This window comes from Corvus moneduloides, unplaced genomic scaffold (assembly GCF_009650955.1).
Source record: "Corvus moneduloides isolate bCorMon1 unplaced genomic scaffold, bCorMon1.pri scaffold_127_arrow_ctg1, whole genome shotgun sequence".
NCBI classification, from domain to species: Eukaryota; Metazoa; Chordata; class Aves; order Passeriformes; family Corvidae; genus Corvus; species Corvus moneduloides.
Window position 1 is genome coordinate 50,910 of NW_022436885.1, and position 11,047 is coordinate 61,956.

The 11,047-nt window shown below is 55.7% G+C and overlaps 1 protein-coding gene across 1 annotated transcript in view; it reads left to right on the forward strand.

Moving 5' to 3' along the window:
* LOC116438835 (zinc finger protein 345-like) overlaps positions 1-1,142 on the forward strand; it is a gene marked incomplete at its 5' end in the record, with an annotated part of 48,791 nt that extends 47,649 nt beyond the window's left edge. Inside the window, 4 exon segments of the mRNA XM_032097844.1 lie at positions 7-96; positions 361-534; positions 536-574; positions 576-1,142. Of these exon segments, the coding sequence (XP_031953735.1) occupies positions 7-96; positions 361-534; positions 536-574; positions 576-1,142 (870 nt within the window).
* Between the last annotated feature and the right edge of the window lie 9,905 nt (positions 1,143-11,047).

An 11,047-nucleotide genomic window follows, 5' to 3' on the forward strand; every position in this document is an offset into this window, starting at 1 on the left:
TTGCAGGAGTTCCCATTCCCAAACCTTGGCCGGATGGAGGAGAAAGCTGTGAGGAAGAGGAAGATGCCCCAGGACAGCCAGACAGGTGAGGCGGAAGTCACTGCCCCTTTCCCCCTCTCTTCTGCTCCATCTCTCAGCCCAGCATCACCCCTGGCTGCAGGACAACCCTGCTGCCGACACTATCCTGCCAAAGATGAACTGGGGGATCTCCTTCCCCTTCCCTCTGACATGGAAGCAAATCCCATCCTCTCTTTGTTCTTCCTCCTCCAGACAATGAGCTGAGGATGGAGACCAGGAAGGGCAAATTCCCCCGACAGAGTCTTGTGGAAGAGGTCGTTTTGAGTGGCTCCACGTCCACAGGAATCCAACGGGAAGGTGAAGCCCCAAAGATCCCACACAAAGAGGGGCTCCAAACCCAGGCCAGGGTGCTCCAAGGAGGAAAGACCCACTGTGTGCCGGGATGGCAGCTGGAGCTCCAGCCAGAGCTCAGACCTAGTGGTCCATGAGCAGCTTCATGATAGGGAGAAGCCCTATGAAGTGTGGTGAATGTGGGAAGAGCTTCCGCTGGAAGTCCTGACCTGATCCGCCATGAGAGGATCCATACCGGGGAACGGCCCTACAAGTGCTTGGAATGTGGGAAGGACTTCAATGTCAGCTCCAGCCTGATCCGCCACCAGATGACCCACACAGGGGAACGGCCCTACAAGTGTGGGGAATGTGGGAAGAGGTTCAGCAGGAGCTTGGCCCTGATTCACCACCAGAGGATCCACACCGGGGAGAAGCCCTACGAGTGTCCCGAGTGTGGCAAGAGGTGTCGGGACAGCTCCACTCTCCTCCTGCATCAGCGGATTCACACAGACGAGAGGCCCTTCCGCTGCCCCGACTGTGGGAAGGGCTTCTGCCGCAACTCTAGCCTCGTCCCCCATCAGCGCATCCACACTGGGGAGAGGCCCTACAAGTGTCCTGAGTGTGGGAAGAGCTTCACTCGGAGTTCTTACTTGACTAATCACCGGCAGAGCCACCGGTAAAGGAAGCCCTGGGACCGCCCCAACTGCAGGAAAAGCTTTGTCCGCTGCCCCATCATCATCCTCCATCAGAGGACCCACTTTGCAAAGAGACCTGGTGACCCACATTCCTGGTGATCCACGTTGGGAAGACACCTGGATGGTGATCTCCTTATTCTGGTTTTCCACAGGCACCTGGGTGAACACAGGGGCAGGGTTGGTGGTGTTGCAGTTTTCCCTGTAAGTAACTTCTTTGTCTTATCCCTTCTGTTATCAATATTGTTGCTGTTCCTGTTTGTTCCTTATCTCATTGCTGTTCCCAGTAAATTGTTCTTATCCCAGCCCAGGATCTTTGTCTTTTGTGCTTTCCATGGGAGGCAGTAGGGGAGTGAGAGGCGCCGCGGTTTTAGTAGGAGCATGAAATGGGGGAATATCATTCCTAAACCACGGCACAAGCAGTCAAAGGGGTTCCGTGGTGACATCCCAGGCTTTTCCTGGGATGATAAAAAGCCGTGGGGTCAGAGGCAGTCAAAGCCATTGCATGGTGACATCCCAGGGGACTTCATGTTGCTGGGGCATTGATCTGTCACAGGTACTCACAAGGGCTCCACGGTGACATTCCAAGTGTCCCCAGGCTGCTAAAGAGCCACGAGGTCACTGGCAGTGACAGAGGCTCCACGGTGATATCCCAGGGGTCTCTAGGCTCCTAAAGATGCATTAGTCACACACAGCCACAGGGACTCCACGGTGACATCACAGTTGTCTTCAGCCTGCTCTGAAGCTGAGAGCTCACAGACAAGCGCAGGGGCTCCACAGTGACATCTCAGGGGTCTCTGGGCTGCTAAAGACCCGGTCACAGGGGTTTCATGTGAAATGCAAAGGGTGTCTTCTTCCAAAGGGCCATGAGCTCACACATACTCACAGGGGCTCCATGGTGACAACAGACGTGTCTGTATGCTGACAAGGAGCCGGGATGTCACAGTCAGTGGCAGGAGTCCAGTGGTGAAATCCCCGTGCTCCTAAAGAACCGTGAGGTGACGGACACTCCCAGGGGTTCCATGGTGACATCCAGGAGTCCCCAGGCTGCCCTAGAGCCGGGATGTCACAGACACTCACAGCGTGCCTGTCATGGGCAGAGTGGGAGCTTCAGGCGATGTTTATTAGAGAAGCTGCCACTGGGTCATGAGGTGCAGCAGGGACCCCCAAACACTCCCCATAGATCCCCAAATCCCTCCAGGACCCCCAGGCTTTCTAAACTCCTTCAGTGAGGGGAGCCTGGGAACGGCCGGATCCAATCCCAGCCCCAGATTTTGGCAAGGGTTTATGGTTTATTTGGCAAGGATTGGACAGGTGGAATTGAAGCTTTGTGTAAATTGTCCCACAGGATGAGTAATAGCAAACTTGATCTATTTATATAAATACAGATCTAATTGATTACCCTCATGATTAGAGAAAAAGATCTTAATCAGAATTATTTACTGCACAGTATAGGAGCTATAACAACTATTACAATCTAGTGCTCTAGGACGCAATTTTGAAGCACTTGTATTAAAGCAAAACCAGTCCTTAAGCAGAGATTGATGTCACTCACCCAGATCAATGACCGTAGGCAAATCTCTGTGACTCGGCCTTGAGCAGTGACCTTGAGGAGTGTCCCCACTCCAGGGAGGAATCTCCACCACCCCCAAGAAGGGAAATGTCAGAAGACATTGCCATTAAAATTTGGGACGGGGCTTTTCTAGTCTGACGTGCTGCCCTGTCAGTCAGATGTGCCCAGGCTGTGCCAACTCCAGAGCTCTGGAGAAGCTCTCAGTGGCGTCGCTTGGTTGGTTGTTCCTTTCTTCAGGGATTTTACCAGCTCTGCCACAGCTGCAGCTCCCTCTCAGGATGTTGAACTTTGAAATGGAGGAGTCAGGTTGGGTTCTGCATTCTTCACCCCAAAAGCAGCGGGACCTCCCTTCTGCATTCCCCACTGGGGGCTTTGCCAACAGGGCCTTGTTGGAGCTGTTTGAGCCCATTCCAGGGCAGAGCCTCCTGCTCCAGCAGGAACTGCCTTTCCTGTGCCATGACCAGGGCAGACCCTGCTGCAGGAGAAGCCCCAGGCCAGCCCAAGACATTGAAGGCCTCAGTGCAGAGTGCCGGAGTGGGAGCTGTGCCAGGGAGAGCCTGAGCCACCAAAGGCACCTTGGCAGCAGCAGCTCCTTGCAGGGCATGGCCAGAAGCCTCCCTGGCCAAGCCGGCCCAGTGGCCAGCACGGCAGAGCTGCTGCTTCAGGGGGTGATTCTGGCTGGGCTCTGCTCCACCCCACAGAGTGTGAGCTGGGCACTGAGTCTGGCACAGCCCTTGTGCCTGAGCCCTGCACAACCTCAAGGTCACCTGCGGCAGCGTGGCTCTGTCAGGCCCTGGGGCAGGGCAGAGGGAAAGGCCAGAGCAGGGGCTGGCTTTGGCTGCTCAATGTGGGCTCCAGCAGAGATGAGGAGTTGAGCGAGTTGAATATGAGGTCACTGCTGTGACATGGGCCTGACTGACAAATGATTGGTCTCAGGAATATCTTGGGGACAAGGTGTTCATCACAAAACCACCCATCCCTGCAGAGACAAGACCAGGACAGAGGAAAGGGGAGAGCCACGCCCAGGGGACAGGGCTGGAATGGTGATGGCTGTGAGGTCACTGCCACTGCAGCAGCCTGGCTGGCCCCCAGCAGACATTCTGGCCAGAAGCTTTGTGAGGTCACGCAGCACATCAGAGAACCCCCACAACAGGAATTCCATCCTTGGGGAGTGGAGGGGTTGGCACAAACCTCCTGACCTTGAAGAATTTTGGGATGGAGCATCGCTCTCTGCCTTGCACAGCTGCAGTTCTGTGCCTCTCTCACTGTAAGATATTTCCTCCTTAGATCAAATCTAAATTCCCTCTCATTCAGTTTAAAGCTATTGCCCCTTGTTCTGTCACTGCAAGGTTTGGGAAAAAATAACACTCCATTTTTCTTGGACCTCGATCACTATGTTTCCATTTTCAAAGACCTTCGAGAGAACCCAAAAATCTCCCAAGATGGGCTTTGGAGGCCTCATCACAAAACCAGCAGGTGGAAGCTGAGGGCCCTGGGCTCAGTTCTGTGGAGACTGAGGACAGAAGAGAAGTAGCCTGGGAGGGCTTGAAGGGAGGTTTCAAAGATGGAGGAGCTTTTCTTCATTGTATAAAACAGCCTGACAAAGAAATAATGGCACCAAGGGCAGCTGGGCAGCTCCAGACTGGACACCAGGAGAAAGGTCTTTCCCTCCCAGGGAAGTGCTGTGCTGCAACACGTCCCCCAGAAGGAGTCTGGAGCAGCCCAAGGCTTTGTGTGCCCAGGCAGAGGCAGGCAGGACACAGAGCTGCCAGCAAAGGAAGGGGCCGGCAAGGTGGGGCAGCCGGGGGGATGAGGACAGCCTGCAGGGACAGAGGCGCAGGGCAGGGACAGCGTGGGACAGCCTGGGCTGCAGAGGGCAGAGGGATGGGCAGCAGCTGCAAGGCCCTGACAGAGCCAACTTGTGCAGCACTTGGGCCACGGCTGCTGGCCCTGGCCCTGAGGCCAGCAGGAGACAAGTGACCCTTGCAGCCCTGCGTCCTCAGCGCCTCCTTGTCCCTGCTCAGCGGCCTGGCAGGGGCCGCCCCATGGTGCTGCCCTTGGCACTGCACATCCCCACATCCCAGTGCCCCGGGAAGAGCCCTGCGCACTGAGGGAGGGACAGGATCTGCCTTGCCAGGGGCTGGGGCTCAGGCCTTGGCCCTTTGGAGTCATGGAACACATCCAGGTTTCCTCAGCCTCACAGACACCTTCCTTTGCTTGTCCCCACCTGCCATCACTGCCTCCAGTGTTCTGCTCTAACTGGAACCTGGGGACACTTTCTCATCCTCAGTGTTCCTCAGTGGGACCCATGAAAACTTCAGGAAACTTTGGAGATTGATATTGACTTTGAATTCTTGAGAGATTGCTTCAGCTCCCTCTCAGGGACTGATGTTCAGGGCCTCAGCACCAAGCCCCAAGAGGGTCATCAGAGTCCTTGTGCTGTGTCTGTGCTGCTGAGCTGGGCCGGGCTCCTGGCACAGAGGCGGCTCCTGACAAGCGGCAGCGCTGCAGAGAGACAGCTGTGGCCAGGAGCAGCTCCTGGGCCCAGCCCAGCAGGGCTGGGGCACTGCCTGCAGCCAGCCCGGGCACAGCACACAGGCACACAGGGCTTAAACTCAGCCAAGGCTGCAAAGGTGCTGAGAAGTTGCTGGAGCAGAATCATTGCCAGCTCTTGACTCAGGAAGCCTCTGGCTGCAGGACAAGGCAGCTGCAGCTCCTGGAGGGATCTCCTGAAGCTGGAACATCCCAGTGTCTACAGATTCTGTGAGTACAGCTCAGAACATCTCGAGTGCAGGGGGAGTGAAATGCTCATGAAGCTCTGACAATGCTGAGGGTTTCTGATCTGTCCCAGAATATTTCCAAGGCAAGGATTTTGATAAAAATGAGGACATTTCCTGAGACTTTGTTTTCAGTTTCCTACTAGTGGAGAATGGCAGGGAGGGGATATCAATAAAAGGTATGATGAATTTTGACAAGTCCCTGAGACATCTGAAGTCTTACTTTTAGTGATCAGTCTTAGTTTGGCCTGTTGTTTTTCCAACCCACAAACAGAAACTGCCCCCAGCCAGTGCCCTGCAAAGAGGCAGGTTCCTGCAGGGTCAAGGAGAGTGCACAGAGATTTGGGGTCTGTGAGTGGTGGCAGGGACAGATAAGGCCCAGGCAAACAAGTCCAGGAGGAAAATCTCCAGGAAGCAGAGATAAGATCAGGGAATGACAGAAAATGAAACCCAGAAATGTTGTGTCAGGAGAGTTGAGAGGTCTCCTGTCTTGGGGTGACATCCATAGGATCCCCTCCAATGCAGCCCTCTCCCTGTGAAAAGCCCAAATGCCTCCTCTCCCAGGGATGGCTGCAGGGTGTGAAGGTGGGGGTGCAGCCAGGGGTGCCCAGAGCTGTCCTGCAGAGCCGTCCTGCATCCCTGTCTTTGCCAGGACAGGGGATCTGCCAGCTGCCAGGGGCAACTCTCAGCCTGCAGGGCAGGGAGCCAAAGGCAGCTGGATCCCAATGTGAGAACAGCGCCCACTCCACCACAATCCATCCTCCTGCAGCCCCCACAGCCAGATCCCCCATCTCCTGCTGCCCCTTCCCTCCCAGAGCTTTCCCTGTGGGACAGCCCAGAGCTGAGCCCATCCCAAACTCTCTTGGGTCCCAGCACAGTTGCCCCTATTCCCACTCAGGCACTTTGAGAAAACAGGGCTGGGCACTGACCCCTCTTCCAGGACCCCGGAATCAGGGAAAACAGGAATGTGGGAGGACTTTGAGTCAAGGGTAGGCAGGTGATTGGGATCTGCAGTCACTGGAGACACTGGGGAGCACTGGGCAATGTTGATCACCCCAAGACAAGGCTGAGGCTTGGGAAATGGCTCAGGTGTGCTTCTTCCCACAGCCAAACCACTCCATTCCCTTTCCTCACAGGCCCCAAAACAGTTCCACCTGCAGCCCCAGAGCAGAGTTCAGAGGGGAAAATGTCCTGCCCTGACCCTCACCTTGTCCCACCCACAGCCACCGTGCCCACACAGAGCACCTGGCTCCAGCTCTGCACAGCTGCTCCACATGCAGGGTGCCAGGGACCCCATCCCCAGTAAGGCTCAAACTCCAGCACTGTGCCTGGATGCAATTTGCTGCAGCTCCCCAAAGGCCCTTGTCCACACAGAGAGTCTCTGCAGTACCCTGGCCCTGGGCCCAGGCCAGCGCTGGACCTGAGTAGGATGTGCCCATCCAAAGGGACGTGGAGAAAGAGGGGCTTGTCCCCAGGCAGCCACTTGGAGCTAATTGGGCAAAGAGAGGTGTCCTGGGAGGAGGAGGGATGATGGTCCCCTGCCAGCATCTCTGATAAGCCCTGTTTGCCCAGGGCCCAAGGCTCCAGGAAGATATTCAGACATTTTGGGCTTCCAAGCTGTTAAAATCCTCTGAGAAGTGGTTCCTGAGAGCTGTTCATGGCTGTGATTCCTGTTGGACGTTCCAGGGCATTAGTGAAGGGTTCTGCTTTTGTCTTTCCCAGGGACACTGTGGATCCATCCGAGATGTGTTGTGGGCATGCTGGGAAAGCATTTCAGGCGCCTGCCTTGACTCTTTGCTCTGGAACTTCCCAAGGAGCCGCAGGGCCCATGGGAGAAGATTCTCCTTGGGAGTGTTGCTGCTTTGTGCCCCATGGAGGAGAGAGCAGAGTGCCCCCATGGGGGATTCTTGACCTCATGGACAAGTGCTGTGATGTCTTTGGTGTGCTGACATTGGTTTGGACAAGAATTGAGGAAGTGTCCGCAGGGTCCTAATTAGGGAACGTTGGCCCAGGAGGGCTCCAGGCTGCCTTGGAGATCAGTGCCAATCAGGGGGATGGCATTGGATGGCCGCTGACCACGTGCCAACGGCCGTGGGAGAATGAGCTGGACACACACAGAGGCTCCCAGTGCCAGCAGATTGGCCCCCAGCTGCAGGGATGCCAAGGGAATGTCCCTGCCTCCCTCGGGGCTGTGTCTCAGCCCTGCAGAAACTGTCCCTGCTCTTGTGCCAGCATTTCAGGAAGGATGAGTTTCCCCTCTCCTAGCGACTGCGTCTTCTGTAAAAACAACTGACAAGAGGGTCCTCAGCACAGGAAAGACTCGGAGCTCGTGGAGCACTTCCAGAGGAGGCCACCAAGATGCTCGGGGGACTGGAGCAGCTCTGTGACAGAGACAGGCTGGGACAGTTGGACCTGTTCAGCCTGGAGCAGAAAAGGCCGTGGGGACACCCCAGTGTGACCTTTCAGACTTCAAAGCACCTCCTCGGAAACATGTGGAGGAATGTTTCCGTGGGGCCTGTGTCAAACTGACAAGGGGAGATTGTTTTCAACTGAAAGAGAGTGGGTTCAGAGCAGAGATAAGGGAAAATTCTTGATGCTGAGAGTGGTGAAACACTGGCACAGATTTCCCAGCGAGCTGATGGATGCCCCGTGCCTGGAAACATTCCAGACCACATTGGACGGGGCTCTGAGCATTCTGATGGAGTGAAAGATGTCTCTGCTCCCATCCAGAAGGAGGCCCTGCCCTGTGGTGTCGGGTATTGGAGTGCTCGGTGTCCCTTGTAGGATGCAATTCCCCCAGGGAGCAGAGGGAACACACAGCACCACTGGGAGCAGGAGCATCCTGCCATGGAGACGGGAATATTCTGGATGCAGAGGCTCAGGCTGCCCTGTTTGGCTTCTGTGTAGATGGAGACAAGTGTCAGAAGAGACTGAGAACCAGGAGCCCCCACTGTGTCTCTGAGTCCCCTTGATTCCCTGAGGCCCCACAGTGTCACAGGTTCTCCTTTGGGCCACGAGGTCCCCCGGTGTCACAGGATCCCTCTGGTGCCATGAGCCCTTGTGGTGTCACAATGGTCCTTGGTTCCACGAGGCCCCACAATTTTACAGAGTCCCCTTTCTGCTGTGAGGTCCCACATTGTCTCAGGGTTGCCTTGGCTCCATGAGGCCCCACAGTGTCACAGGTTCTCCCCTTTCTGCCATCAGGTCTCACATTGTCCCAGGGTCCCTTTGGTTCCTTGAGGCCCTGCAGTGTCACAGGATCCCTCTGGTGCCATGAGCCCTTGTGGTGTCACAATGGTCCTTGGTTCAGCGAGGCCCCACATTGTTACAGAGTCCCCTTCCTGCTGTGAGGTCCCACATTGTCTCAGGGTTGCCTTGGCTCCATGAGGCCCCACATTGTCACAGGTTCCCCCCTTTCTGCCATCAGGTCTCACATTGTCCCAGGGTCCCTTTGGTTCCTTGAGGCCCTGCAGTGTCACAATGGATCTTTGGTTCCTTGAGGCCCCGCATTGTCACAAGGATCCCTGGGAACCACGAGGCCCTCAGGGATCACAATGGATCCTTGGTTCCAGGAGGCCCCACAGTGCCCCAGGGCCTGTGGATTCCACAAGATCCTGGAGTGGCACAGGGTTCCTTTGCTTCCACGTGTCCCCGCGGTGTCACAATGTCCCCACGGTTCCAGGAGGCCCCGCAGTGTCACAGACGAGCAGCACTGGAGTGGGAGCAGCACCAGGGGAGGTTTTGCAGCTGCGCTGGAACAGCAGCAGCAGCAGCAGCAGCCACGGAGCAACAGTGGAACAGCGGTGGAATGCAAGTCCCGTGAGCAGCGGCTGAGGGAGCTGGGGTTGTTTATCCTGGAGAAGAGGAGGCTCAGGGGGGACCTTCTCACTCTCTACAACTCCCTGACAGGAGGGGGCAGCCAGGTGGGGCTCGGTCTCTTCTCCCAGGGACCACAGACAGGACAAGAGGACACAGCCTTGAGCTGCAGCAGAGGAGGTTTAGGCTGGAGATTAGAAAGAGTTTCTTCACAGCAAGGGTGATTGGGCACTGGAATTCGGCTGCCCAGGGAGGTGGTGGAGTTGCCGTCCCTGGAGGTATTTAAGGAAAGACTGGATGTGGCACTCGCTGCCATGGTCTGGTGACAAGGTGGTGTTGGGTCATAGGTTGGACTGGATGATCTCACAGGTCTTTTCCAACCTGGGTAATTCTGGGATTCTGTGATTCAGTGCAGCAGCGGTGGAACCTTGGTGGAAAAAGAGTGGGAAATGACCCCACAGCTGTGGAGCAGCGCCTGAGATGCCCAAGCTGCGGGACACAGAGCGGGTCTGAGCGCTGTGTCCTGTGGGAACCAGCCCCACACACCAGAACCATGCCCGTCAGGCTGACCCAGAGCAGAGGGCAGCGGCAGGAATTGCTGCTGGGCTGCGGAAGGCGCGGATCCAGCGCATTTGATGGTGACTCGGGGGTTGGATCCTGGTTGTTGGTGGCCACCTTTGGTGGTAGCGGGACACTTTCAGTTGATCTGACGTCGTGAACTCAGGAGAAAGTCAGCACAAAAGGAATCAAGTGGCCTTTTCTGCTGCAGGGAAACGCATCTTGGTAGAGGTTTAATGATTTCTGATGTAGGAAGCAAACAGAGTCAATTTTTGGCCTGTGGTTTTGTTGTAATCCAGGGACAGTTTCCAAAATGATGCAATTTGTGGTGAAAAACCAGGAGTGTGCCTCAGCATCGGGATGTTGCACACTGAGTACAGAGCTGTTTGTGGTGGTTATGATCAAGAAAACAATTGGAATTCTTGTCCCTATTTCACTCTTTCTCCCTCTCTCTCTCTGGGAATGAGTCTCCAACACTCCCTGCAGCTCTGCTTTCCATGATCTGCTCCTCTGGAGTTGGGCTTGGCCAGCTGAGCAGCGGGGAGAGAGAGGATAATGGACCATTCCAACTGCAGACTTCCTTTTTGTAGCCTCTGGATTTCCAGCGCTTAGAAATGGTCATGTTTTAAACTGTCTGACCAAATCCCACAGGTCTCACTTCTGCCCTGGCAGAAAACCCTCCTGTGGCCCTATTTGGGAACGGACCCTCGGAAACACCTCACTGCAGATGATTTTTAGTTGGTTTTGCTAAGGGATGACAAGAAGATCAGCACAAGGAGGAAGGCTGAGGGAGAGGGAAGGACCAATTCCTTCCTTTTGTCTTCCCATTGGAAAATCTCCTGCACAGGTTGTGCTGCAGCCAGAGACTTGCCGGGCCAAGGGCTGAAGGAAACGATTCAGCTGAGGCACTTGAGGCATCTTGTCCCCGGTTTGTAGCCCTGGATCTGGGAGGGGACTCAGCTGCCCCCCCTGTACTCCACAACCCCCCTGAAATGGGGGATTCCTCCCGCCTCTGCCAGGTGCTTCTTATCCATCCCTAGCCTGGGTGCTCCTGGTCTGAGCTCCCATGGTCATTCTGGTGGTGGGGAGCAGGAGGGAGGAGTTCAGAGCAAACCTGGGAGGTGCCAGCAGGCTCAGAGATGTGTGGAGGTGACAGTCAGACAGTGACGGGATGTGCAGATGGTCACGGGGACAGGACAACACCTCGGGGATCAACTTCTTGGAGATTTGGGGGAATTTGCTTTGGAAAGCACACACGGACACAGACACACGGACACAGAGCG